The sequence below is a fragment of the Lycium ferocissimum genome, chromosome 4 (genome assembly GCF_029784015.1).
Source record: "Lycium ferocissimum isolate CSIRO_LF1 chromosome 4, AGI_CSIRO_Lferr_CH_V1, whole genome shotgun sequence".
Taxonomy (NCBI): domain Eukaryota; kingdom Viridiplantae; phylum Streptophyta; class Magnoliopsida; order Solanales; family Solanaceae; genus Lycium; species Lycium ferocissimum.
In genome coordinates this window covers 40,961,227-40,984,161 of record NC_081345.1, presented here as the reverse complement: position 1 = coordinate 40,984,161, position 22,935 = coordinate 40,961,227, and the positions used below count along the sequence as shown (strand labels likewise).

At 33.3% G+C, this 22,935-nt stretch overlaps 2 protein-coding genes and 1 long non-coding RNA gene across 7 annotated transcripts; all 3 read left to right on the top strand.

Moving 5' to 3' along the window:
• Positions 1-277: 277 nt before the first annotated feature.
• LOC132054709 (uncharacterized) lies at positions 278-4,119 on the top strand. The gene is made up of 4 exons (XR_009414351.1): positions 278-955; positions 1,543-1,610; positions 2,124-2,184; positions 2,692-4,119. It is a non-coding gene; the product is annotated as an uncharacterized LOC132054709 (long non-coding RNA).
• Positions 4,120-8,926: 4,807 nt separating this feature from the next.
• On the top strand, positions 8,927-12,650 carry LOC132054707 (protein DOUBLE-STRAND BREAK FORMATION). 5 transcript variants are annotated; one of them, XR_009414350.1, is made up of 6 exons: positions 8,927-9,037; positions 9,117-9,324; positions 10,504-10,647; positions 11,541-11,674; positions 11,876-12,072; positions 12,167-12,650. XR_009414350.1 is itself a non-coding variant. In XM_059446678.1 (6 exons), exons 1-6 carry the CDS (start codon positions 8,979-8,981, stop codon positions 12,170-12,172), a joined length of 738 nt encoding a protein of 245 aa, XP_059302661.1. In that variant the 5' UTR covers positions 8,927-8,978; the 3' UTR covers positions 12,173-12,650. The 5 variants fall into 5 exon arrangements, 4 of the variants coding, with proteins under 4 accessions (XP_059302661.1, XP_059302660.1, XP_059302663.1 ...); XM_059446678.1 differs by having other exon boundaries at positions 11,541-11,664; XM_059446677.1 differs by having other exon boundaries at positions 11,541-11,664; positions 11,876-12,650.
• A 7,923-nt stretch (positions 12,651-20,573) lies between these two features.
• Positions 20,574-22,524, top strand: LOC132054706 (LOB domain-containing protein 12). Its single transcript, XM_059446676.1, has 2 exons — positions 20,574-21,340; positions 22,056-22,524. Exons 1-2 carry the CDS (start codon positions 21,182-21,184, stop codon positions 22,422-22,424), a joined length of 528 nt encoding a protein of 175 aa, XP_059302659.1. The 5' UTR covers positions 20,574-21,181; the 3' UTR covers positions 22,425-22,524.
• Positions 22,525-22,935: the final 411 nt, after the last annotated feature.

Below are 22,935 nucleotides of genomic sequence, written 5' to 3'. Positions count from 1 at the left end.
TCTCATGGGATAAAAAATTCAAAGGAAGTTTTTCTCTTACTTTAGATTTAGTATTCGAATGCACTTTAATAAGAGTTACCAGACACGGATAACTTATAGCTGTAGAAGTGGGATTGCTTTTGGTGTTGTTGGTGGCAGGGGTTAATGTAAGTAGTAAAAGATGTGAACAATGGTTAGCTGCTGGCAGGGAGAAACTGTATTAGGTTGCATCGGTAAAGGAAAGATATCCTTATGTATTTACAAACTATGTTAGGGAAAATTTTGAGAAAATGTAGTACTCAGTAGAAGCAAATATAGGAACACGAGAACCATTGACTATCCAATACGAGTAATGAAGGAATAATACTAATCTGATACTATATACCTGATTGCTTAAATTAAACTTCTCTGAAGCAGTTAGAAGAATAAATTAATTTGATGATTCATGGCCATATTCATGTAATAATTGTCTAGATTTCATGGTAGATTATTTCAGCCACACCTCGTCCTTTTCTTTGAAGCAGTTAGAAGATTAAATTAATTTGATGATTGTACTGAGCATGAGATTATGAGTTTAACTGTATTCTTCAACAGATGTTGTTGTTGTTGCTGTTGTTGTTGTTGTAGTCTTCAACAGAATGTCAATGTAGTTGTTGAAAGTTTATTTAATATACTAGATACATCACATCATGGTTTAAATATATCTTTTTGAAACTTGTGAAAGATGCATATACAAAATTTATCAGATGTTAAAGTGTCTCAAACATTTTGGGTATCCAAAATGGTAGGCATATCCTCTGGTGTGAAAAGCTTTAAGAAACCACAACTGATGATTCCAAACTCGTGATCTTAACCGTTGGGTATCCACAGAGTGCTTGGCCTTGAGATATGAGGCATTGCTTGTGAGAGAGCAAAAAGAAACCAGTCCTATGCTGAGCATTCACTTGAAAATGGCTTTTGTTCCATCGCGAAGAAGGTAAACTTCTGTCAATAAATGGGGCACTTCTAAGCATATTACATATGGAAATTGGTACGAAATAAAAATTTTAGTATGTGCTGACTTTAGCAAATTTAAGCTCACTTTGTAATTTTGACCTTTAACTTAGAATTCTTTACACGCTACTGGCATGTTAAGGTCGGAGTTAATTCTAAAACTGAAGCTACTGCTAGTACGTTCTTCATTTAGGTGCATGCGATGATGTGAAGGACTAGTTCCAAATCATAGCTTAAAGGTTCTCATCATGTCTTCCCTTGGATACTCTTGATATGTCATAGTCTAATCATTGGAGTGGATATGTGAATTGAATTCTATAATTTGGCGGAAGCTAAAAATCCAGGAAGCACTCTGTTTAGAGATGGAATCAAGAGACGACACAAACGCCAATTGGATGAACACCAACATTTGAAATTGAATATTAAAACAGACATGCCAAATTTTTTGGTAGATTCTGCCAATAATATCATTCCTTACTCTGCCGTAAGAAACAAAGGGCATATTAGTTTCATCATTTACTTATGATTTGGTAGTGCAGCAATGATTTTACTTATGGTTTGGTAGTGCAGCAATGATTTTTCTTTGAAGTATGACATATCGGACAAGTTGACAAAGAGATCAACTGCCCTTCCATGTGGTTAGTACAATCTTTACTGTAGATGATTACTCTGATTGTTTTCCACCCAAAAGAAAAAGAAAAGATACTCTGATTGTAGCACAATACAATTGCACGATACCAAGAAATTTGTTCCTTACATATGCCCGTGAATCTCTACATTTTTTTTCATTTTTACATTTCTAAACAAAATTAAATAAATTCGGTATTTTTCATCATAGACTCCGTATTTATACAAGTAATATTTCTGCATTTTTAATTTTCAAACTTAATTAGAACTCCTTTGTTGTTTATTTTATTTTTCCCTAATTTACACATTCAGAAGGAAGACCTATTCTTTTGCTTTGCTAGGATCACATTGAATTATCTACTTCCACCAAAGTAGGAATAGAAGAGGTTGCCATGTTTTTTCATTACTTAAACCTTGAGATTTAAGCTGCATGATATCGAAATCTGAGCTCACTTTGGATGGAAAATAATTCTACTTAATATATATGCTCCAACTACTAAACTATCCATTTCGATTCCTTGCAGATATAAGAATTAAGTTGTGACTGGAACAAGACAAAGCTATTTCTAGGATTTGATTTGCAAGGTTCGGTGATTCTTTGCTTTGTTTTGTATATTTACATTTGATTTATTTCCTTGACAACCGTTCTCTTATATATATCCTTTCAAAAAGAAAGTACTTTTTGCCTCTTTACTTAATTATATATATCTTATGACATTTTTAACCTAGCATATCTTGCCAAAATATATTTTTTACAGGCAAATGATGAAATTGTTCATTTTTACTAAATTAATTGTATGGAGTGTCATTACGTCCATTTCGTTGGTGTATTTAGTGGTTTGGCACAACAAACACTTGTAACCGGAAAAGTGGAAAACTTTCTTCAAACTTCACTCTATACTAATCATTTAAATGATTGATTTCAATATTTTTGTGTGAAAACGTTCTCAGATGTTTATTTTGTTTCTTGTTGACAATAAATTTAGTTGCAGAAGTGCAAGAACAGAACTTTATCATTATTCGTTTTGTTATTATCGATGAACTAATAGTCAATTATTTAAATGCCTGACCTTATTCTGTCTGGATTAGTAGGGACTGTAGAAAGAAAGAATGCAGTTATCCAAAAGAAGCAAGGGAAAGGAAAAGCAAGATGTCATTTTTATACCCAAAGAAGTTGTTATTGAGATATTACGAAGGGTACCTGGCCAAGATTTGGCTGAAAAATTAAAGATGGTATGTATGCTGTGGTGTTCAATTATATATAGTGGGAGATTTGCCTACTCACACATTGAGCACAAAATAAAGTCGTCATCATTCTCGCAACTTGAAGCAGTTGTAATTTCTATGGACGATGATGATCAACATTCTGTTAGAGTTTCTTCCTTGGAGTGGCACAGTAGTTATGATCAAAATCATCATCAATTCCGAGATTGGAAGACTAAACACTTATACACAGCAAACGATGTACTATTGGGCCAGAAATTTTTTCCTTGGATGCGCATGATGAGGGTCAATTCTGTGAATGGTTTCGTCTGTTTTTGTCTCAGTTTGATGATGCTCGTTTCCATGTCTTCAATCCTGTCACTAAAGAGTATCTCACAACTCCAAAGAATATATATCTAGGTATTTATTCTCAGTTTTATAATTTTCTGTGGGGATCCTGGAAAGGCTCTTTTATAGTCTTTTTAAGCCTAAGTTCACCAACTGTCAACATTTATCCACGATAGCCTCCTTTCTTTTCAAGATTACAAAATCTCACTCTTTATGGAGGGTTATCTGTAGATATCTTTAGGGTGATATACTAGTGTAAAAATTCTTAACACTGTCAATGTATATAAGTTAAACTCTACATACAATTCTCAAAGCCTTTTCGTGATTCTGCTTTATTCTACTGGTACTTATATAACAGGTATGCGGGATATACCTATAACTGTGGGCTTTGGATTTTGCCCACTTTCGTATGAATACAAGGTGGTTGTTCTTAATGATACAAACTTGAAAGAGACTAAACCTTCGGTTTTCACTATTGGAACTGATCATTCATGGAGGCCTTTGAAAGAAATTACTCATTGTTTTTCAGATGTTCAGACAGTTGCCTATGTGAAAGGGGCATTATACTGGTACGCACAAATTTATACTTATACCGACAGACATAAAATTGATGAAATTAAGACAAAAACTCTCATTTGTTTTGATGTAACTAAGGAAGAATTTGATATGATTGTGGTTCCAATTGAAAGCCCGAAAAATTGTGTAACAAGCATAGCAGAAAAGGGTGGAAGGCTTTGTTTGATAATCATAAGTTGTGTTCCTATTTGCTCCCTCTTGATCAACGTACATGTTGCCAACAATAATATTGATGATGATCTGAGTAGCTTAAATTCATGGAAGAAAGAGTTCACTGTAACTGCTCCGAGTATTGCATATGCCTTAAATCTAGAGCTTGTGTACCCCATAATTGGTCGTGGTGATTGGAATTAATGAACATAAGGAAGACTTTGCGTTTTTCGATGTTGCAACTGGAAAGCTGTTGAACTATTCTATTGAGTTGTTTTTCTTATAGTCAGAACCAACTTATTTGTACTGTTTTAATTTTTTAAACTATGCCAATTTCACTGCATGATTTATCTTACTCCATTTATCATTTTTTGTGTCCTGGAGTTTTGACAAAAAATTAGAAAACGCTAATACCCCTCTGTTTCAATTGACGTGTTTATGACTTGGAGAATCAAAGGTTGCTTTTTCTAAATATTTTGAATTGTTAACTATTATGACTTATAATTCATTTTGTATAGTTTATAAATGTAGAAATTTCATTTCAAAAAATTGATATTCTATGTTCATATTCACATTGACCCTCTTACTCCAAATCAGCACACAGATTAAAATGGAGGGAGTGCTGATTTACTTTGTCTGAGCAACGCTTTGGATTATTTGGCAACTTATTCGTAATTTTATCGACTAATTTAAGGATTAATTTATTCTTTAGGCAGAGAGTAAAACAGATACCTTTTCGTTCTAACAAAAAGATAATGCTAACTACACAAAAGAAAAAAATGTAGTTACCAATTCTTTTGTTCCACCCGTTGACAAAGTCTGGATTCTTTTTCTTTTTTTTTTTAATCAATTCGTAAATTAAAATTAATAGACATATTCCATATCTATTTTACATCATCAAAAATAAAAAAGAAACCATCATGACATTAATCTCTATATATAATAAAGTTTGGTTATCAAAAGAATGTATGAATGAACTATATCTTATCTATTTATCATAATCAAAATCCGTCGTCAAATAAATTAGCATGAATTTTAATGGTTTAGCATCGGATTTGATTCGTCACTAAATTCAGTTTCTTGGCATTTTTCGCTTTTCGAAAGTCTTGCCTTGCGATTTTTTTATTTTTTTTTACTGAGCGTTGTTTGAACCCAGAACCTCGGGGTATTTTCGATAACCTTTTTAAGCGAAGGGCAAAAATTAAAGGCCAGAAATTTGAGGGGCAAAAATTAAACGTTTGAAGGGCAATCCGCGCCCAAAAAAAATAATACTTTTAATCCAACTTGACCCAAGTATATTTGGATTGAGTTGGGTTTTGACCCATTCATTAAATGGAAAAGGTCCAGATGTGCCCTTCTACTATACGAAATTGCTCGGATATGCCCGTCGTTAAAAGGTGGTCTCACATATGCTCTTAGCATTATTTTTTTGGTTACTCATGCCCTTGATTTAAGGGAAACCCGACAAAAATATTGGAGGGCAGATTTGTGCAGTTTCGCATAGTATAGGGGCATATTTGATCCACTGAAATTCCTAAATATTATGGCAAAAAACAAAAATATGGCACAAACTATCATTGCATTCCAAAACATAAAAACATTTGCAATTACAATCCATGCATCCATCAAAACATTACATCTAAATTATACAACTAAAAAATCACATGCAACTACAACCATCTTTTAAAGATTGTTTTCACAAACAACAACACCATTTTCCCTTTTCAGAAGATTTGTTTTACTAATGATAATATCATTTTTATTTTTTCGATTTGTTGATGATCTGGATAGTTTTTTTTGGATATTTTTCGTCTTCCCAGTCCCAATATATACACTATAACGCATGCAAAAACTGCCGCACAAAACATAATCATAAAAAAAATTCATTAAAGATCTGTCGTGAAAAAAAATCCACAAGTCTGATGTAAGTCATTACAGATCACAAAAAAAAAAAATCACAAGTCATTACAGATCTACTGAATTTCTTGTCAAGCCCCGAACCTGGGCCTGGACATAACACGACACCCGGTGCCTGACTGCATGTGACCGAGTGAACCAACTGGCTGGCTGAATCAACATGTGATATCAAAAACATAACTGAATGTGGAAACAACTAAACACATGCTGATATACTAAAGGTCTGACTGAAATCATAATGCGGAAATACTTAGACAATCTGAAATATCTGAACGTAGCCAACATGGCTTAAACCAAAACAACTGAACAACTGCCAACAAGGCTAACATAATAAATATCTGACTGTCTGAACTGTGTCTATGAAGCCTCTAAGAATACTGAATAATAGAGCTGTCTATAAACTGAAATAACTAGATAGCTGACAACGCCCCGAAGGAATTTGGGGCTCACCAGTAGCTGATACGTGCACTCCTAAAGAGCTGAGTCGTCAACCTGTATATCGTTGCCTGCATCGCGAGATGCAGGCCCCCAAGCAATAAAAAGGGACATCAAAGTATATTTGAATTGTACGGTATGTAAAAATCGAAGCAATAAAATACGGAACCGAAACTCGAAACTGAACTAAACAGAAAGCAAGAGCTGAAGTACTCCCCGTTCGATGAAGAATCACCGTAAAATCAGAATATAATGGTGGGCCTGGGCCCAAATAATGTGCACAAAAACTATGGCCTCAGGCCCAAGCAATATGTATGCATAAACTGTGGCCTAGGGCCCAAAAATACAGATATAGGTGTACAACATTAACAATTTACAAGCGAGGCGGCTATAGCGATAGCATGATAACTGTTTCGATTATGGGACTCATGCAAATAACTGGTTATACACTGACTGAGACTGACTGACACTCATGTGATAACAATACATAAGTCTATAAAGATTACGTGTTGAGTTCATGATGTTCAAAGTGACAACTATGAACGAATTCTGTAACTGCAACCCTAGAAGATAACAGTTCTCTATCATATCATGAAACTACATGCTTTGGTCGTCTAAGCATTTTATCAAACACTTAGTGTGCATAAAGCTCCACAATCTCCATTAATGATGTTTCTTCACCCAATTCCCATTCTATTACTTCTAGGTGATTCTACAATCTTAATTAAGTGTAATTAACATCATTCTCCATCACCCATATCATTATAACAATCTCAAGTCAACAATTCAAAATCCTACTATAGTTCGTGTAATTCTCTTTACTAAACCCATTTACTATTCTCCCAAGAACTCATCAATTCACTATTATGAATGATTAGAGTGTAGAAACATTACCTTTTTTACGTTCAATCCTCTTGAATTCAAGTTCTAGGGTTTCCACGCCCAACAATAAGGTTTCACTCACAACTCTATTGGTTAGAAGGGTTTACTCAAGTTAGAAAGAGATTAGGGACTTGAATTCAACCTAGAATCATGATAAAACTTACCTTGGAGGGTTCTTGAGGCTTGGGAATTGTTCCCTCTGACTTTAGGGTAATTTTTTGTGACTAGGGGTGCTAGGAAAATAAACCCCAAGCTTAAATATAATTTAAAACGCGTAATCCAGACTTTTGACCCGAAACCCGGCCTGTTATGCGATGGGCCCGCTCCGCACGTGAAGCGCACGACCCCTTGCAGGTCAATATTCATAGAGGGTGTTTTTGTGCGATCGTCCCATGACGCGGGGTCATTGCACGCGCCCTCACGCACCCCGAAAAGCGACGTGTGTCGGTTCTGTGCAGTGTTCGGTTAAATGGACATAACTTCTTGTACAGAGCTCTGTTTGGGCTCCACAATATACCGTTGAAAAGATATTTCAAAGAGCTACAACATTCATGTTTTAAATTTCCTCAAATTCCCAACTAATTTTGACGAAATTTGACTGGAAGGTAGACGTATCAAAAACTTAGCCTATTCTATAGAATTTTAAACGCCTTACTCTTAGCCATCTTGAGACAATCATATCTCCTTGTTCCGATCTCTGATTGGCCTGGTCCTTATATCGTTAGAAAGCTATTTTTACGTACTACAACTTTCATTAAGGGTACTTTCCCAAATTCCCAACTAATCAAGGATTTATGGTTTCCCCAAGTAGGCCTGTCAACCATTTTCGGAAAACGTTCAAACCTTCAGTTTTTCCACTAGAACTCTAACGATACGGGGTGTTACATTTCTGTTATGCGTGGAATTCGCGAAAGGGATAGACCACATTGAATTTTAAGTAAGACCGTATAAATGCTTAAAATGTAATATTCTCTCTATTATTGTTATCAAAGTTTCAGCACTGCGGGAGACCTTTTTTCAGGTGTTATAAATCTAATGTAAGTTATCTCTTTTTCCTTGTGATTTTTTTTTGTGGCAAATCTGTAATGATTTTTTTATTTTTTTTTATTTTTTATGTTTATGTTTTGTGCGGCAGTTGTTGCATGCATTATCGTGTAGATACTGGGACTAGGAAGACGAAAAAATATCTAGGTCATCAACAAATTGAAAAATAAAAATGATATCATCATTAGCAAAACAAATCTTTTGAAAAGGTAAAATGATGCTCTTGTTTGTGAAAACAATCTTTAAAAGATGGTTGTAGTTACATTTAGTCTTTTAGTTGTATAATTTAGATGTAATGTAATATAATGGTGGATGCATGGATTGTAATTGCAATTTTTTTTTTTTTTTTATGTTTTGGAATGCAATGATATTTTGTGCCATATTTTTGTTTTTTGCATAATATTTAGGGATTTCAGTGGATCAAATATGCCCCTATACTATGCGAAACTACACAAATCTGCCCTCCAATATTTTTGTGGGGTTTCCGTTAAATCAAGGGCATGGGTTACCCAAAAAATAACGTTACGGGCATATGTGAGACCACCTTTTAACGACAGGCATATCTGTACAATTTCATATAGTAGAAGGGTACATCCGGACCTTTTCCGTTCATTAAATTAACCCATTTTGACCCAACATGGTTTGATCCAACCCGTCCATTTGTCACCTCTGCTATACAGGGACCAAGTGTAGTTAATTAAACAAGAAGGAGCTCTTTGAAATTTACCCAAAACAAAAGAAACAAGGCGGAAAAATCAAAATTCGAAAAGCCTATAAATTAGGGCAGTTTGAAATCTTCATCCCCTCATTTCCTTCTCGTGAAGATGTCAACTGCAGTTTCTCAACAAATCTCCCTTTTCCGATCCCAAATCAAAAACCGTAGGTTTGTTCTTCTCATATTTCCGATCTGTGAATAAAAATCTGATTTAAAATACACTTGTCTGATCATGACTTTTGTGCAGATTCGATGAAGGAATTTTTCGAGTTCTCGAGTCTGTTTTAGCCTCGATCGATTTAAAATCGTTGGACGGAGTGGTTTCTACTTTGAAACAGTTTATGAGACACGAATCTCTCTGCATTATTGAGGAAATCGCTGAAAAATCTACAGAGTATAAGCTTCTGATCGTCGATTTTCTAGTACGCTTTTTTAATCTCATCGGAGATACTGAGGTATATACAGCTTTGACTCTATCGAGTTTAAATTGGTAGATTTTACTTTTTGTTTATTTATTTGGAAACAATTAGTTACAATCGGATAGAACAGTCGTTTTCAGTAGGATAATGTTTTAAAATTTGGCCTAAAAAAATTTACACGTTGGCAATATATCACTTAGATTGGTTGAGTGACTTTGTAGGTAAACTGACAATAGTTGAGTGACTTTTCGAGAGAGATAATTACCGTTAGTTGAGTGACTTTTTGAGATAAAAACTGTTAGTTGAGTGGCTGTCTGAGAAATTAAATCCTAAAATGCATATAGTGAAAGAGAGTCTGATGCATTAAACCATGTATTTTGGTGAAATTGTGGTAAGTAAAAGTGCTGCTTGAAATTTTGTAGCCTTTTGTGTTCAGTAATTGTATTATCTTTGAAAGATATATTTCATGTTAGTAATTTTGTTCTAAGGAAGTTATTTTCTTATGTAGTTTTAGCGTTCAAATGCACTTCAATAAGTATTAGTAGTAGACACGGAAAACTTATATAGCTGTACAAGCGGCGGTGCTTTTGGTGGTAATGTGAGTAGAAAAATACGTAAACAATGATTACTGTGTACCGGAGAAAGTAGTGTTATGTATCTGTAAAGGAAATATATCCTTCCTTATGTATATACAAACTGTTTTAGGTAAAAGTTTGAGAAAACGAAGTACTCAATAGAAGTGATATTTAGGAACACGAGAACCTGACTATCCAATAAGTGTAGTGAAGGAATAATGTTAATCCTACATAGGATATGATTACTCATGGTCATATTTATTTAAAAGCTAGCTTTCGTTGTATATTGTTGCGCTACACCTCGTTCTTTTCTTTTATGTGACAAAATTTGACTGAGCATGAAGTGTAAGAGTTAACTGTAGTCTTCAACAGAATGTCGATGTAGTTGTCGAAGCTTAGTTGATATTAGATACATCACAAAATGCTTTAAATTATCTGTTTGAAACTTGTGAGAGATGCACACAAAAAATTTCAGTTAAAACGTGTCAAACATTTTGGGAGATTCAAAGTGTAGGCGTATCCTATGTTGTGAAAGCTTTAAGCCACAACTGATGATGATGTAGGGATCTATTTTAGCAATTTTGATTGTCCTTTTGTTTTGGTTACAAACAAGTGACTCTTAACAATTGGGTATGCACAGAGTTGCTTGGCCTTGATATATGAGGCACTGCTTATGAGAGAGCAGAAAGCTATAAGTGATCAGAGGCTTCTTGTTTCATATAGTGAGTGGCTCACTTTTGCTGAGCATTCACTTGAAAGTGGCTTTTGTTCCATTGCAAACAAGGTAAACTGGTAATAATATTTTGGGCACTTGTAAGCATATTTCGTATACATGTGCGAATGAGCAAGGAATAAAATTCTTTGTATGTGCTGTCCATTGCAAATTTATGCTCACTTTGTAAGATTCTGATCTATTCTAACAGCACATTAAGGTCAGACTTAATTCTAAAATGATGCTACTGCTTGTACTGTCATATTTCTTTACTTATGTGATCATAGCTTAAGGTTCTTATCAATTCATATTGTGTTCCCCTTTGGTATGTGTTTGTATATCAAACAGAAAAGAATTTTATAATAGGTTCATATCTGGGTTAGGGTAACTGAATAATTGATTTGATCTAATATTCAGATGCTATTGTGAAAATCAACTTAACTTTGGTATCTCTATGCCTCTTGTTGGAAGAATTTGTTAGATGTAGGTTAAGTATGATTTTTTTGCATCCTGAATTAGGAATTACACTTGCTGAAAGCATCTCCTTATAATTGGCCTCCTCTACATCAGCAATGGTCCTCCTTTGTCTAATTTAGAAATATAGTATGGACCTATGTTGCTCGGACTCTCCAAAAATGTTGCCGCACCCATGTCCGATTCTCCAAAGATGCACTATTTTTGGAGGATCCAACACGCACCCGTTGGCATTTTTAAGAGTCCGAGCAGCATAGGTATGGACAATTTGTGATGGACATATCTATGTAGTGAAAGTTATGCTAGGAATTTTATCAATCTAGCTGCGTAACTATTGCATGTTTAACACTTTGCCGATACTAAGAGCATATATATTTCACTTGATGCTATCTATTTGTACATTTACTGTTGTGTATCTTATGGATTCAAAAATCTAGTGAAGTTATCTAGTAAGCGTATCCTAATATCTGCCTCTGACTTTTACTTTTCAGGCGTGTGAAAAGGCGCTTTTATGCTTTGAGATGAACATCGTAGATGACCCTGCAAATGACTTCGTAATTGAAAAAATTAAGAAGCTTAAAGATGTTGCAGTGACCTCAGCTTCTTCAAAATCTGGTATGTTCAGGTATTTCATTAAGCCCCTCCTTTGTTTCCTTCATAGTTAATGTTCTGCCGTGTATGTTCCTGACATGTACGTGAATTGAATTCAATAATTTGGTGGAATGACATCAAAGTGTTCCTTTAGAGCATGTAACTAGTAGGGTGGTGAGGGGGATGTTAATCGTTGTCAGTTCATTATTGCTAAAGCTTTCTAGTGGTACATTAGTTCAGGCGCAGACAGCAGAGTACTTCAAGAACAAAAATATTCTGGAGAACTCACAAGGATCCTACATTTCTGTGGAAGCTAAAAGTTCAGGAAGCACTCTGTTTAGAGATGGAATCAGAAGACGACATAGACGCCAATTGGATGAATACCGACATTTGAAACTGGATGGAATAACTGGAGACGTGCCAAATACCTTGGTAGGACTTTCTGCCAATATCATTCCTTCCCCTGCCCCCAAAGTAAAAGAGGAACATATTTAATTTCATCTTTAATTACAATTTGGTAGTGCAGGAATGATTTTTCTTTGAAGTATTACTATTAGGGAGTCGCCAATATGATCAAGAGATCAACTGCCCTTCTTATGGTTAGTATCTCGGCAGGTAATTACTTTGATTAATATAGCACGATATCAATTACCACTACTAGAAAAAGAGATTTTTCCCACCGACATTCAGTGGAAAAAAACATGATTTTCATACCTCATTCCCACCGAACAATCTCACTAGGAAAACGCATGGTGGGAAACAGGTTCCTATTGAAATGCCGGAAAACTTCCTAATTTTTCCGTGTGAAAACTCTGCTATTTAGGTTTTACCCACAGACATTCAGTGGGAAATAGCCACTGAAAAGGAAAATAGTGATTTTTTTGTAGTGTACTCCGATATGTTTAAAACTTAAAAGTAATTTGGTCTTTTATTCGTATGCCTGCGAAAAGAGTGAGGAATTTTTTTTGCTGTGGTAAGAACCTCTAGTTTCATCTATTCACTCTCTTTTTTTCCCCTCTAATTGAAGAGAGTTTGTTTATATCTACTATCTTTTTTCTACAAAATTTTGCTTTTGCGCCATAATAATCAATTTGCTGCATTTTAAATTACAGAAAATGAGACGACGTCAGACTGCTTGCCTTGTCTCTTCTCAACCTGGGTCCTGCAATAGGAACCTAGCATGCTGGTGATAAATCTTAAATAAAATATGTTTCTTAGGGAATCTATAATTAATTCTAAGCAACAAACAAAGAGTACATTTGCAGCAAGATATTAGCTTCAGCCCCTCTCCATGCAATCACGTGCCTACGCAGTTGAATCTTTTGTCAGTTTTTATACTTCAGCAAATTGGATAGGCATAACTTACCAGTCAAAATCAGAGAGTTGGCTTAGTAAGAGATTTTAACTCAAATAACTAGGAATTTGTAAATCTTTTTAAAAATCATCAAATGAAGAGGACATAATGAAAAAAGAGATAGAATGGATGCTTCTTTCTTTAATTTATCACTAATTAAGAAATCATGTGAGATGGAAGTATCGTGCATAGTTTTGAATAGGAAGAATCACGGGCTGATACAAGTTCATCTTAACTCAATAGCTTTAGCTCAGATCATGTGTGTGTTAAATAATTCACTAAATTACTAAAAATAATAGATTTTGAACCCAGTAAATCAAATGGACTGTAGTAGAATTTTGACCTCGAACCCATAAATTTGAAAATTCTGGATGTGACTCCAGTAAGAATGATGCGATAAATCCTCTACCGAATGCGAATGATTTTAGGCTCTGACTTAACTCTCTCTGGGAAAACCTCATTGAAGATCTTAGTTTCAGGGAATTTATTCTCACTAAATTGTTTGCCACCTTTGTTTGTTTGTTTTTTCGTTTTCTTTCCAAAATTTTAGTGTTAAACAGAACCCGAAGCCTTGAATTTCCACCATTCTAGAGTCTGACCAAAAGCAAACAAAAAGGAAAAAAGAAAATATTTAATAAATAAGAAAACAGCCATTTTCCCAATAATCGAATCTTCCATATCACCAAGTGCAATTAATGGATGCATTGAAGCTCGCATGTTTTTTATTTTCTCTAAGAGGGTACTGAAGATGTCTGTTTTTTACTCTTTCTTTATTCATCACCTTAAAAAACTGATTATGCTATTACCCCCATAAACAATATTTACAAGGTTCTCATCCTGTCGACCACGTCTCTTCTTCCTAAGAATTCACTGTTTTGAAAAATTCGAAACTGGAAGCTGATTTAGAAGAAAAAGTTTGTATTCTATGAGATAAATACAATTCAACACTATGAAGGGGTGGGTGAGTAGGTGGGGGACCCATCACTTATTTTTATTCTTAGAAGGAAAAGTGATTTGGTTACTAGACCAGTTGAACATAGAAAATTGGATATGATAATTATATACTCCCTCCTGTTCAAAATTAATGTCCAATTAACCTTTTTTACACCCCTTAAGAAAATATTTAACTTCTAGACAAAAATAAGTATTTTGATTAAAATACCTTTAATTAAATACTACCTAATCGATATAGTTTCTTGATTAGTACATAAAAACTCACTTATCTGAATAGGGTAAATTTGGAAGAACATAATTAGTTCCTTCTTAATTATGCAAGTGGACACTTATTTTGAATCAAAATAAAAATGCTAAGTGTACACTTATTTTGTATCGGAGGAATTATTCAATTGCATTTTATTAGCTGGGAAAGAGGGCTGTTTTTCTCGGAATAGAAGATAGCAAGTTTGGAATCATGTGGAAAGCATTAAATGCTCAAGAGTGGGAATCGAAGCTTAGGGTTCTTCAACTCTTATTGTTTATGGTGTATCATTTCAGAAACCTCGTGATACATTTGCTCTAATAAGTTGATGAAGATTTTTTTTAATTATATGTCTTGCTAAGCCATACTGCTAAAGAATCTTTTCATTTTCATCCCAACTTAATTAATGGTGAAGCAGATGTGTAAGTTGTAACAGCTTAAATTACTTAATGTTGTGCATGTTACCACTGCACTATCGTATAATTATACTTCTTTTATTTTCATTTTGGTCTTCTACAATATTTGTTTGCAACAGTTATTTCAACTTTGCGTCGGATCTAATTAACTGGTTTTCATTAATATTTGGTAGCTGGTTGTTTGTTCCGAAGTCATTGTTTCATTTTTCCCCTCCCCAAATTAAAATATTATAATTGTTTTTTCCAATCTATATCTTATCGAGAAATGGTATGGAAAATATTAGATTTGCTGATACATTGGATTATTCAGTTGCCTTGAGGGTAGAAGTAGAGAGATGTTGTTCATCGGTTAAGGTTGAAGACTAAAAATGAAGGAAATATCCAACTTTTAGAACTCTTGGAATATGTGAAAGAGAAGGTACTAAATTGGACGTAATGAACAAATTATTAATCCGCCAAAAAGTTTCTAAACCTTCCAATTCTTGCTCTTGAAAAGGGGTAAATACGTACACAGACGGAGCGTATACACCGAAGTAAATTAACTTACTAAGCTTAAGTGATTCAATGAACTGAGAATATGAATTAATCACAATTAAATGACAGAAGTCTATATACAAACACATGAAATGCATTTTTTGGTTCAGTGTAAACAACTAATGCGGGTAAGTTTCACCTTGAACTTTCTCGCATCCGGTATTTACACTGAATCAATTGACACATGTGTTAGGACTTAGGGGTCGTTTGGTTCGCAAACAAAATTATCCTGGGATTAATTAATATGCATTCTTAACTTACTAGATTACTTTAATTCTAGTGATTAAGTTAATATGATTTGATATAAACAGCTGTTGTGAGTAAATATTTATACCTCTTTTCTTCTTTAAAGGGAAGACGGCTGTGTACCCGATCTAAGAGAAGAAACTTTAGGAGCCGTTTGGTTTGGACATGATTTGAAATCATGATTTGAAATCATGAGATGAAATCATGTTTGGACATGTAATTTGGATTTCTTAAGTTGTATATTTTCTTATAGACATAAAAACCCCTCAAGTTGTGAAAACTATCAAACTTTCTCAATTCTTATACAATCTTACCATATGAGCAAATCATAGTTCATAATAAAATTAATACGCTACTAGAAGGCCTTCTAAAAAATACAACAACAATTGATTAAATTTTAGTTCAAACAAAAAGAAAATTTAACATGAATAGTACTGTAACTACCCTTTAATATAATCTACTCACATGGTACAAACATAAATAACGGTTAGTAGAAGTTAATGAGGTTGGTAAATGGTTGGTGGAAGTAATTGTTAAAAATATCTACCAACTTTTGGGTCTTTTTTTACAAAATATAAACTTATGGGTCAAGTTTTTCATTTAAAATTTTGAAATTATGAATTGAAATCCAAAATCATGCCTTTTTGGATGATTTGAGATTTCATCTCATGAGATGAAATCGCATGTCCAAACGCTGATTTCATATCATGACTTGAAATCATGACATGAAATCGCATGTCCAAACACCTAACAAGAGTGCACACACCCTCTCTTTAAACTTGGAAAAACGAACCTATCGGATCAACAAGATTTTAGCTCAATTAAATAGTTCTGCGAAATATTCTCGAAAATAACATTTCGTACATGTAGAGGTGACTGATGGCTTTTCCAGCCTTTACTATACATCACACATGAGAAGAAATTAAATGCTGGACGTGTATTTGATTATATGGGCTGATTATTAAGCTTGGAATTTGTCTTAAGCACGTCATATTTTATAGATTAAACAGCGTAAACACATGGTTTGCAGCCTAAACAATTTCTTATTAATGTCAAAATAATGTTCGTCTGACGGAGGACAAGTCAATCGACACAAATTAAACCTTAAATTGTCAAAATGTGGAAAATTAGAAAAGAAAAAAAAAAAGTTTCCTCACTTGATTTGCGCCGATGTTCAATTAGTATTTTGATTTTTCAATACACTAGTAATTGTCTTACTCGGGCTTCTTTTGCCTGCTAAAAAATTTGTTGATGACTCATGTTTTCTGGTAACATCAATTTGTCCTTTTTTCTTTTTTTCTTTTTAAAGCAGGGGAGGTGGGTTGGCTGGAGGGTGAAAGGAAAAAAGGAAATAGATGAAGGATTTAGGTGTATTATATATAACTGAGAATGTAAAAAGCTTTTACACTATTAATGTTTTTTTTTTTTCTTTTTTCTTTTTTTTACGACTGTAGCAAGTCATTTACCAACTTTTGCAAGTTGATTTTACAATTAGTCCACATATTTGGAAAGAAATGCTAAATTGAAAATATGCACTTAGGGTGTTTGGTGAAAAACTGTTGAGAAACACTTTTTTCTTAAAATAACTAAGATGTCCTTAGAGCTATTTACAAAAGACATAAATCTAAAATTATTTTACGTTAAAAAGGTCGAATGACGAAATATCAAAACATATAATTAAGAGTTATATAGGGTTTAAGACTAGTATTTCGAAGATTACAAAAGTTAATGAGGACATTGTAAAAGGTTTAGTCAAACAAAAAGTGCTTCTAAATCGTAAAATCATAAGTTAGAGATGACCAACTTATGGCGTATAACTGATTTTGGAACAATTATAAATACTTTTAATATATTTACCAAACACGTAGATAATTTTTTTTTTTTAAATGCTTATAAACGAGTTTGGCCAGCTTATAACATTAAGCAAACGCCCTTATAATTATTTACACCATCGTGTATATATAGTACATCCTCCATCTCAATTAATGTGGTACTTTTCGTTTTCCGGGAGTCAATTTGACTAATCGTTGAGGATAAGTTGGATTGTTTAATATTTTAAAATTAAAATTCAAATATCCAAAAATTATACGAAAAGTATGATAAGCTGCGACTCTTATCATGTCAATATGATGAAAATACATTTTGAAATGTTGGTCAATGTTTATATAGTATGAATATCAAAAAACAAATATCACATAAATTAGGACGGAGAAAATAATAATAATATTAATAATAATAATAATAACAACAATGATAATCTTAAGAAATACTTATGTTTAGTTTCTTGAAGGTTAACTCTAGGCAATTTGTTCCCAATTTTCATCCAAGGAGTATCTAAAGCCTAAAAAAATAATTGTGCCCGTTTGGCTTAGCTTATCTAAAGCAGCTTATAAGTTGAAAACAGCTTATAAGCCAAAAAAAATAAGTTAGTCTACCCCAACTAATTTTAAGCCCATCCAAACAAGCTCATGATTTGATATAAACAGCTGTTGTGAGTAAATATTTATACCTCTTTTCTTCTTTAAAGGGAAGAAGGTTGTGTACCTGATCTAAGAGAAGAAACTAAGGAGCCGTTTGGTTTGGATATGATTTGAAATCATAATTTGAAACCATGAGATGAAATCATGTTTGGACATGCAATTTAGATTTCTTAAGTTGTATATTTTCTTATAGACATAAAAACTCCACAAGTTATGAAAACTATCAAACTTTCCCAATTCTTATACAATCTTACCATATCAGCGAGTCATAGTTTATAATAAAATTAATACGCTACTAGAAGGCCTTCTAAAAAATACAACAACAGTTGATTAAACTTTAGTTCAAACAAAAGGAAAATTTAACATGAATAGTAATGTAACTACGCTTTAATATAATCCTCCCACATGGTACAAACATAAATAACGGTTAGTAGAAGTTAATGAGGTTGGTAATGGTTGGTGGGAGTAATTGTTAAAAATATCTACCAACTTATGAGTCTTTTTTTACAAAATATAAACTCATGGGTCAAGTTTTACATTTAAAATTTTGAAATCATGATTTGAAATTCAAAATCATGCCTTTTTGGATGATTTGAGATTTCATTTCATGAGATGAAATTGCATGTCCAAACGCTGATTTCATCTCATGACTTGAAATCATGACATGAAATCGCAAGTCCAAACACCTAATAAGAGTGCACACACGCTCTCTTTAAACTTGGAAAAACGAATCTATCGGATCAACAAGATTTTAGCTCAATTAAATAGTTCTGCGAAATATTCTCAAAAATAACATTTCGTACATGTAGAGGTGACTGATGGCTTTTCCAGCCTTTACTATACATCATACATGAGAAGAAATTAAATGCTGGACGTGTATTTGATTATATGGGCTGATTATTAAGCTTGGAATTTGTCTTAAGCACGTCATATTTTATAAGATTAAACAGCGTAAACACATGGTTTGCAGCCCTAAACAATTTCTTATTAATGTCAAAATAATGTTCGTCTGACGGAGGACAAGTCAATCGACACAAATTAAACCTTAAATTGTCAAAATGTGGAAAATTAGAAAAGAAAAAAAAAAGTTTCCCCACTTGATTTGCGCAGATGTTCAATTAGTATTTTGAGTTTTCAATACACTAGTAATTTACTTACTCGGGCTTCTTTTGCCTACTAAAAAATTTGTTGATGACTCATGTTTTCTGGTAACATCAATTTGTCCTTTTTTTTTTTTTTTTTTTTTTTTTTTTAAAGCGGGGGAGGTGGGTTGGCTGGAGGGTGAAAGGAAAAAAGGAAATAGATGAAGGATTTAGGTGTATTATATATAACTAAGAATGTAAAAAGCTGTTACACTATTAATATATATATATATATATATATATTTTTTTTTTTTGACGACGGTAGCAAGTCATTTACCAACTTTTGCAAGTTGATTTTACAATTAGTCCACATATTTGGAAAGAAATGCTAAATTGAAAATATGCACTTAGTGTGTTTGGTGAAAAACTGTTGAGAAACACTTTTTCTTAAAATAACTAAGATGTCCTTAGAGCTATTTACAAAAGACATAAATCTAAAATTATTTTACGTTAAAAAGGTCGAATGACAGAAATATCAAAACATATAATTAAGAGTTATATAGGGTTTAAGACTAGTATTTCGAAGATTACAAAAGTTAATGAGGACATTGTAAAAGGTTTAGTCAAACAAAAAGTGCTTCTAAATCGTAAAATCATAAGTTAGAGATGACCAACTTATGGCGTATAACTAATTTTGGAACAATTATAAATACTTTTAATTTATTTACCAAACACGTAGATAATTTTTTTTTAAAAAATGCTTATAAACCAGTTTGGCCAGCTTATAACATTAAGCAAACGCCCTTATAATTATTTACACCATCGTGTATATATAGTACATCCTCCATCTCAATTAATGTGGTACTTTTTGTTTTCCAGGAGTCAATTTGACTAATCGTTGAGGATAAGTTGGATTGTTTAATATTTTAAAATTAAAATTCAAATATCTAAAAACTATACGAAAAGTATGATAAGCTGTGACTCTTATCATGTCAATATGATGAAAATACATTTTGAAATGTTGGTCAATGTTTATATAGTATGAATATCAAAAAACAAATATCACATAAATTAGGACGGAGAAAATAATAATAATAATAATATTAATAATAATAATAACAATGATAATCTTAAGAAATACTTATGTTTAGTTTCTTGAAGGTTAACTCTAGGCAATTTGTTCCCAATTTTCATCCAAGGAGTATGGCGGTTTATAAGAAAGACGAAAGACATAGTCACTAACAAAAAATTTATGTTTCTATGTGAATGTCCGCCAACAAACATTCACGTCGAGCTCATCTTTTGCTCTTGCTCGGGGCTAGGGTTTTTGCATCGTTACTCACCATTTTGATAAACCCTAACCCTAGTTGTTCTCCCATGAATTTATTGCCCTTGTCTTATCTAGTACTCCAGTTTTTAAAAAACACGTCTTCTACTATTCTTTAAAAACATTTCATTTGCAACCTTCATTATTTATTACTACTAGTATATAGGTATAAGTATAGATCTCTCAAATATACATACGAGTCAAACAATAACGTGGAAATTGATCAAACTGAATTATTAGTTGCCAACCTTTAACGCATCTTGGCGGTGGACATATATGTACAACCTCTCACCCTTAATTCTCTTTTTTCTTTATTAATTGTACTTAAACTAACTCAAAGAGTAACAAAATGAAGCTCGAAATGTTTTGTTTTCTAAGTCCGTGAAAATCCAACTTTATAATGCCAATTTTACATGATTAATATTTAACGGACCTTAGGATTGGAAGTGTCCACAATATTTTTTTTATATGCGTGGTATTCGGGCCAGCTTTCACCTAGTGGTAGAGACAGAATTTCTACCGAGGAATTAAGAGAATAACAAAATTTATACATGCACGTAGTAGCCAAGGGGAGTGTAATTGGCACACAATGTAATTTTCTGGTGAAGAGGGTTTGGATGTTCCTTCCCCTAGCTCCAACCATGTGCTTGCGTGTACCTCGACTAATTTCACGAGGTACCTGCTACCAGCTCTCACCAGCACAGGTACTAAATAACTCTGTCTAAGTGTCCACAGTATTTTATTTATTAATGGATTCTATACAACAGTAACTCCTTCTAAAGCATTATAAATAGGTTCTCAGCTCATTCTCTTCCAAACTACACTTTGTCCTAGCTACTACAATATCAGATCTCTCTTCCTTAATTCTCATTCTCTTTGTTCAAGTTGTCTTTTTAGCACTAAAATGGGAACAGGAAGTTCTCCTTGTGCTTCTTGCAAATTGTTAAGGCGTCGTTGCGCCAAGGACTGCATCTTTGCCCCTTACTTCCCTCCTGATGATCCCCACAAGTTTGCCATTGTTCACAAGGTGTTTGGTGCTAGCAATGTTAGCAAGATGTTGCAGGTACTTCTCTTTCTTCTCACCCTTTACAAAAAACAAAAACATCCTTCTTATTGAGTAATGTAGTACACCAACCCAAAAGAACAAGAATGAAGAAACCCTTTATGAGTTTTCAAGTAGGATATGTAACCTTTTCTTAAAAAAAGAAACCTTAAATTTATCCAAAACCATTGTTGAAGTAGTCAGAAAAATTAAAACGCTTTAGAAGTATTTTCTGAACTTGAAATGTAGATCCCATCTATCCTTAACTAGATGTCATAGGTTCAAGTCATGAAAATGACCTGGCAAGGAGTGCTTCACCTTTGGTGTGCCTTACAGAGCAAATCTGGATTAGTTGGTTAGTAGGTTTCAAATACCGAATGCATAAAACCAAAAATGAACTTGATATGACCAAAAATTCGATGCCAAATGGTCATATAGAGGGGCAGTTTCTTCAGGTTATATATAGAGGCAAAGCTAGGGGCACAAGGGTTCATGTGAATTACTTTTGCGGAAAATTAAAATTATATATATATATATATATATATATATATATATAGGGTCAAACTTATTTTTTATGTATATATAGTAGATGTTGAATCCTCTTGACTTTTTTGGTGTTTACTTTTTTATATTGTGAATCCCCTTATTAGTGAAAATCTTAATTCCGCCATTACTAGTTATATATGTATGCTACAATTTTTAAACATCTTTTTCTTGGTTTACATTTATATTTCAGGAACTTCCAATACAACAGAGAGCAGATGCAGTTAGCAGTTTGGTGTATGAAGCAAATGCAAGAGTTAGAGACCCTGTATATGGATGTGTAGGTGCCATCTCTTTTCTACAAAATCAAGTATCTCAGTTACAAATGCAATTGGCTGTAGCCCAAGCAGAGATACTATGTATGCAGATGCAGCAAGAACCTGTTCCAAGCTTGCCAACAACTCTAATGGAACCAGAAGATAAATCACCATTTTCAACAAGTAATAATAACTCGATTAATAATAATAACTTCAATAATAATCTGCAGCAGTACCTAAGCTTTGCATCTCCTAGCAGTTCTATAATGCAAGACCCTGTAAAGAGAGAGTCTCTCTGGACATAAACTAATTATAATAGCTAGCTCTTGGTAATTTTGTTATATTGTTAATGTAGCTGGCTAGATGTTTTGGAGTACTTGTTAAGTAATGAAGTGCTAGCATTTCGACTGCTTGTCTGTTTCATTTTATATGATACTCTTTTTTTTTTTAGTCTAGTCGAAAAGTTAAAATGAAGCCAACAATTCTATATTTAGAAACTTTGTACTTCAAACTTTATAAATATTTTTACCCTTAGTGGCATTCTTAAAACTTAAGTTCTATGGATACTTTTAATATATGCAAAAAATCTGTTTTTCTTTTTTATAACTCAATTTTCAGTCAAATGCTTATGCCACCATACATGAAACGGAAAGGGTAGAAATTTCAAACGAGGAAAAAAATAATCAAAGATGAAGACTAGTATGACTTATTTAATTTGTATATATGTGCTCATACCTAGGTCCCTAGCATGTGGAATTTGTGGAGTAAGAGTGAAGTAAGGTTTGACATTTTCATGGAATTTGGTCGGTGCTTTCT

Coding starts and splice junctions, on each gene's coding strand:
- LOC132054707 (XM_059446677.1), top strand. CDS start 8,979: ATGTCAACTGCAGTTTCTCAACAAATCTCCCTTTTCCGATCCCAAATC. Junction 9,325..10,503: donor ATCTCATCGGAGATACTGAG/GTATATACAGCT, acceptor GGGTATGCACAG/AGTTGCTTGGCCTTGATATA. Junction 10,648..11,540: donor TTTGTTCCATTGCAAACAAG/GTAAACTGGTAA, acceptor TTTACTTTTCAG/GCGTGTGAAAAGGCGCTTTT.
- LOC132054706 (XM_059446676.1), top strand. CDS start 21,182: ATGGGAACAGGAAGTTCTCCTTGTGCTTCTTGCAAATTGTTAAGGCGT. Junction 21,341..22,055: donor ATGTTAGCAAGATGTTGCAG/GTACTTCTCTTT, acceptor TTTATATTTCAG/GAACTTCCAATACAACAGAG.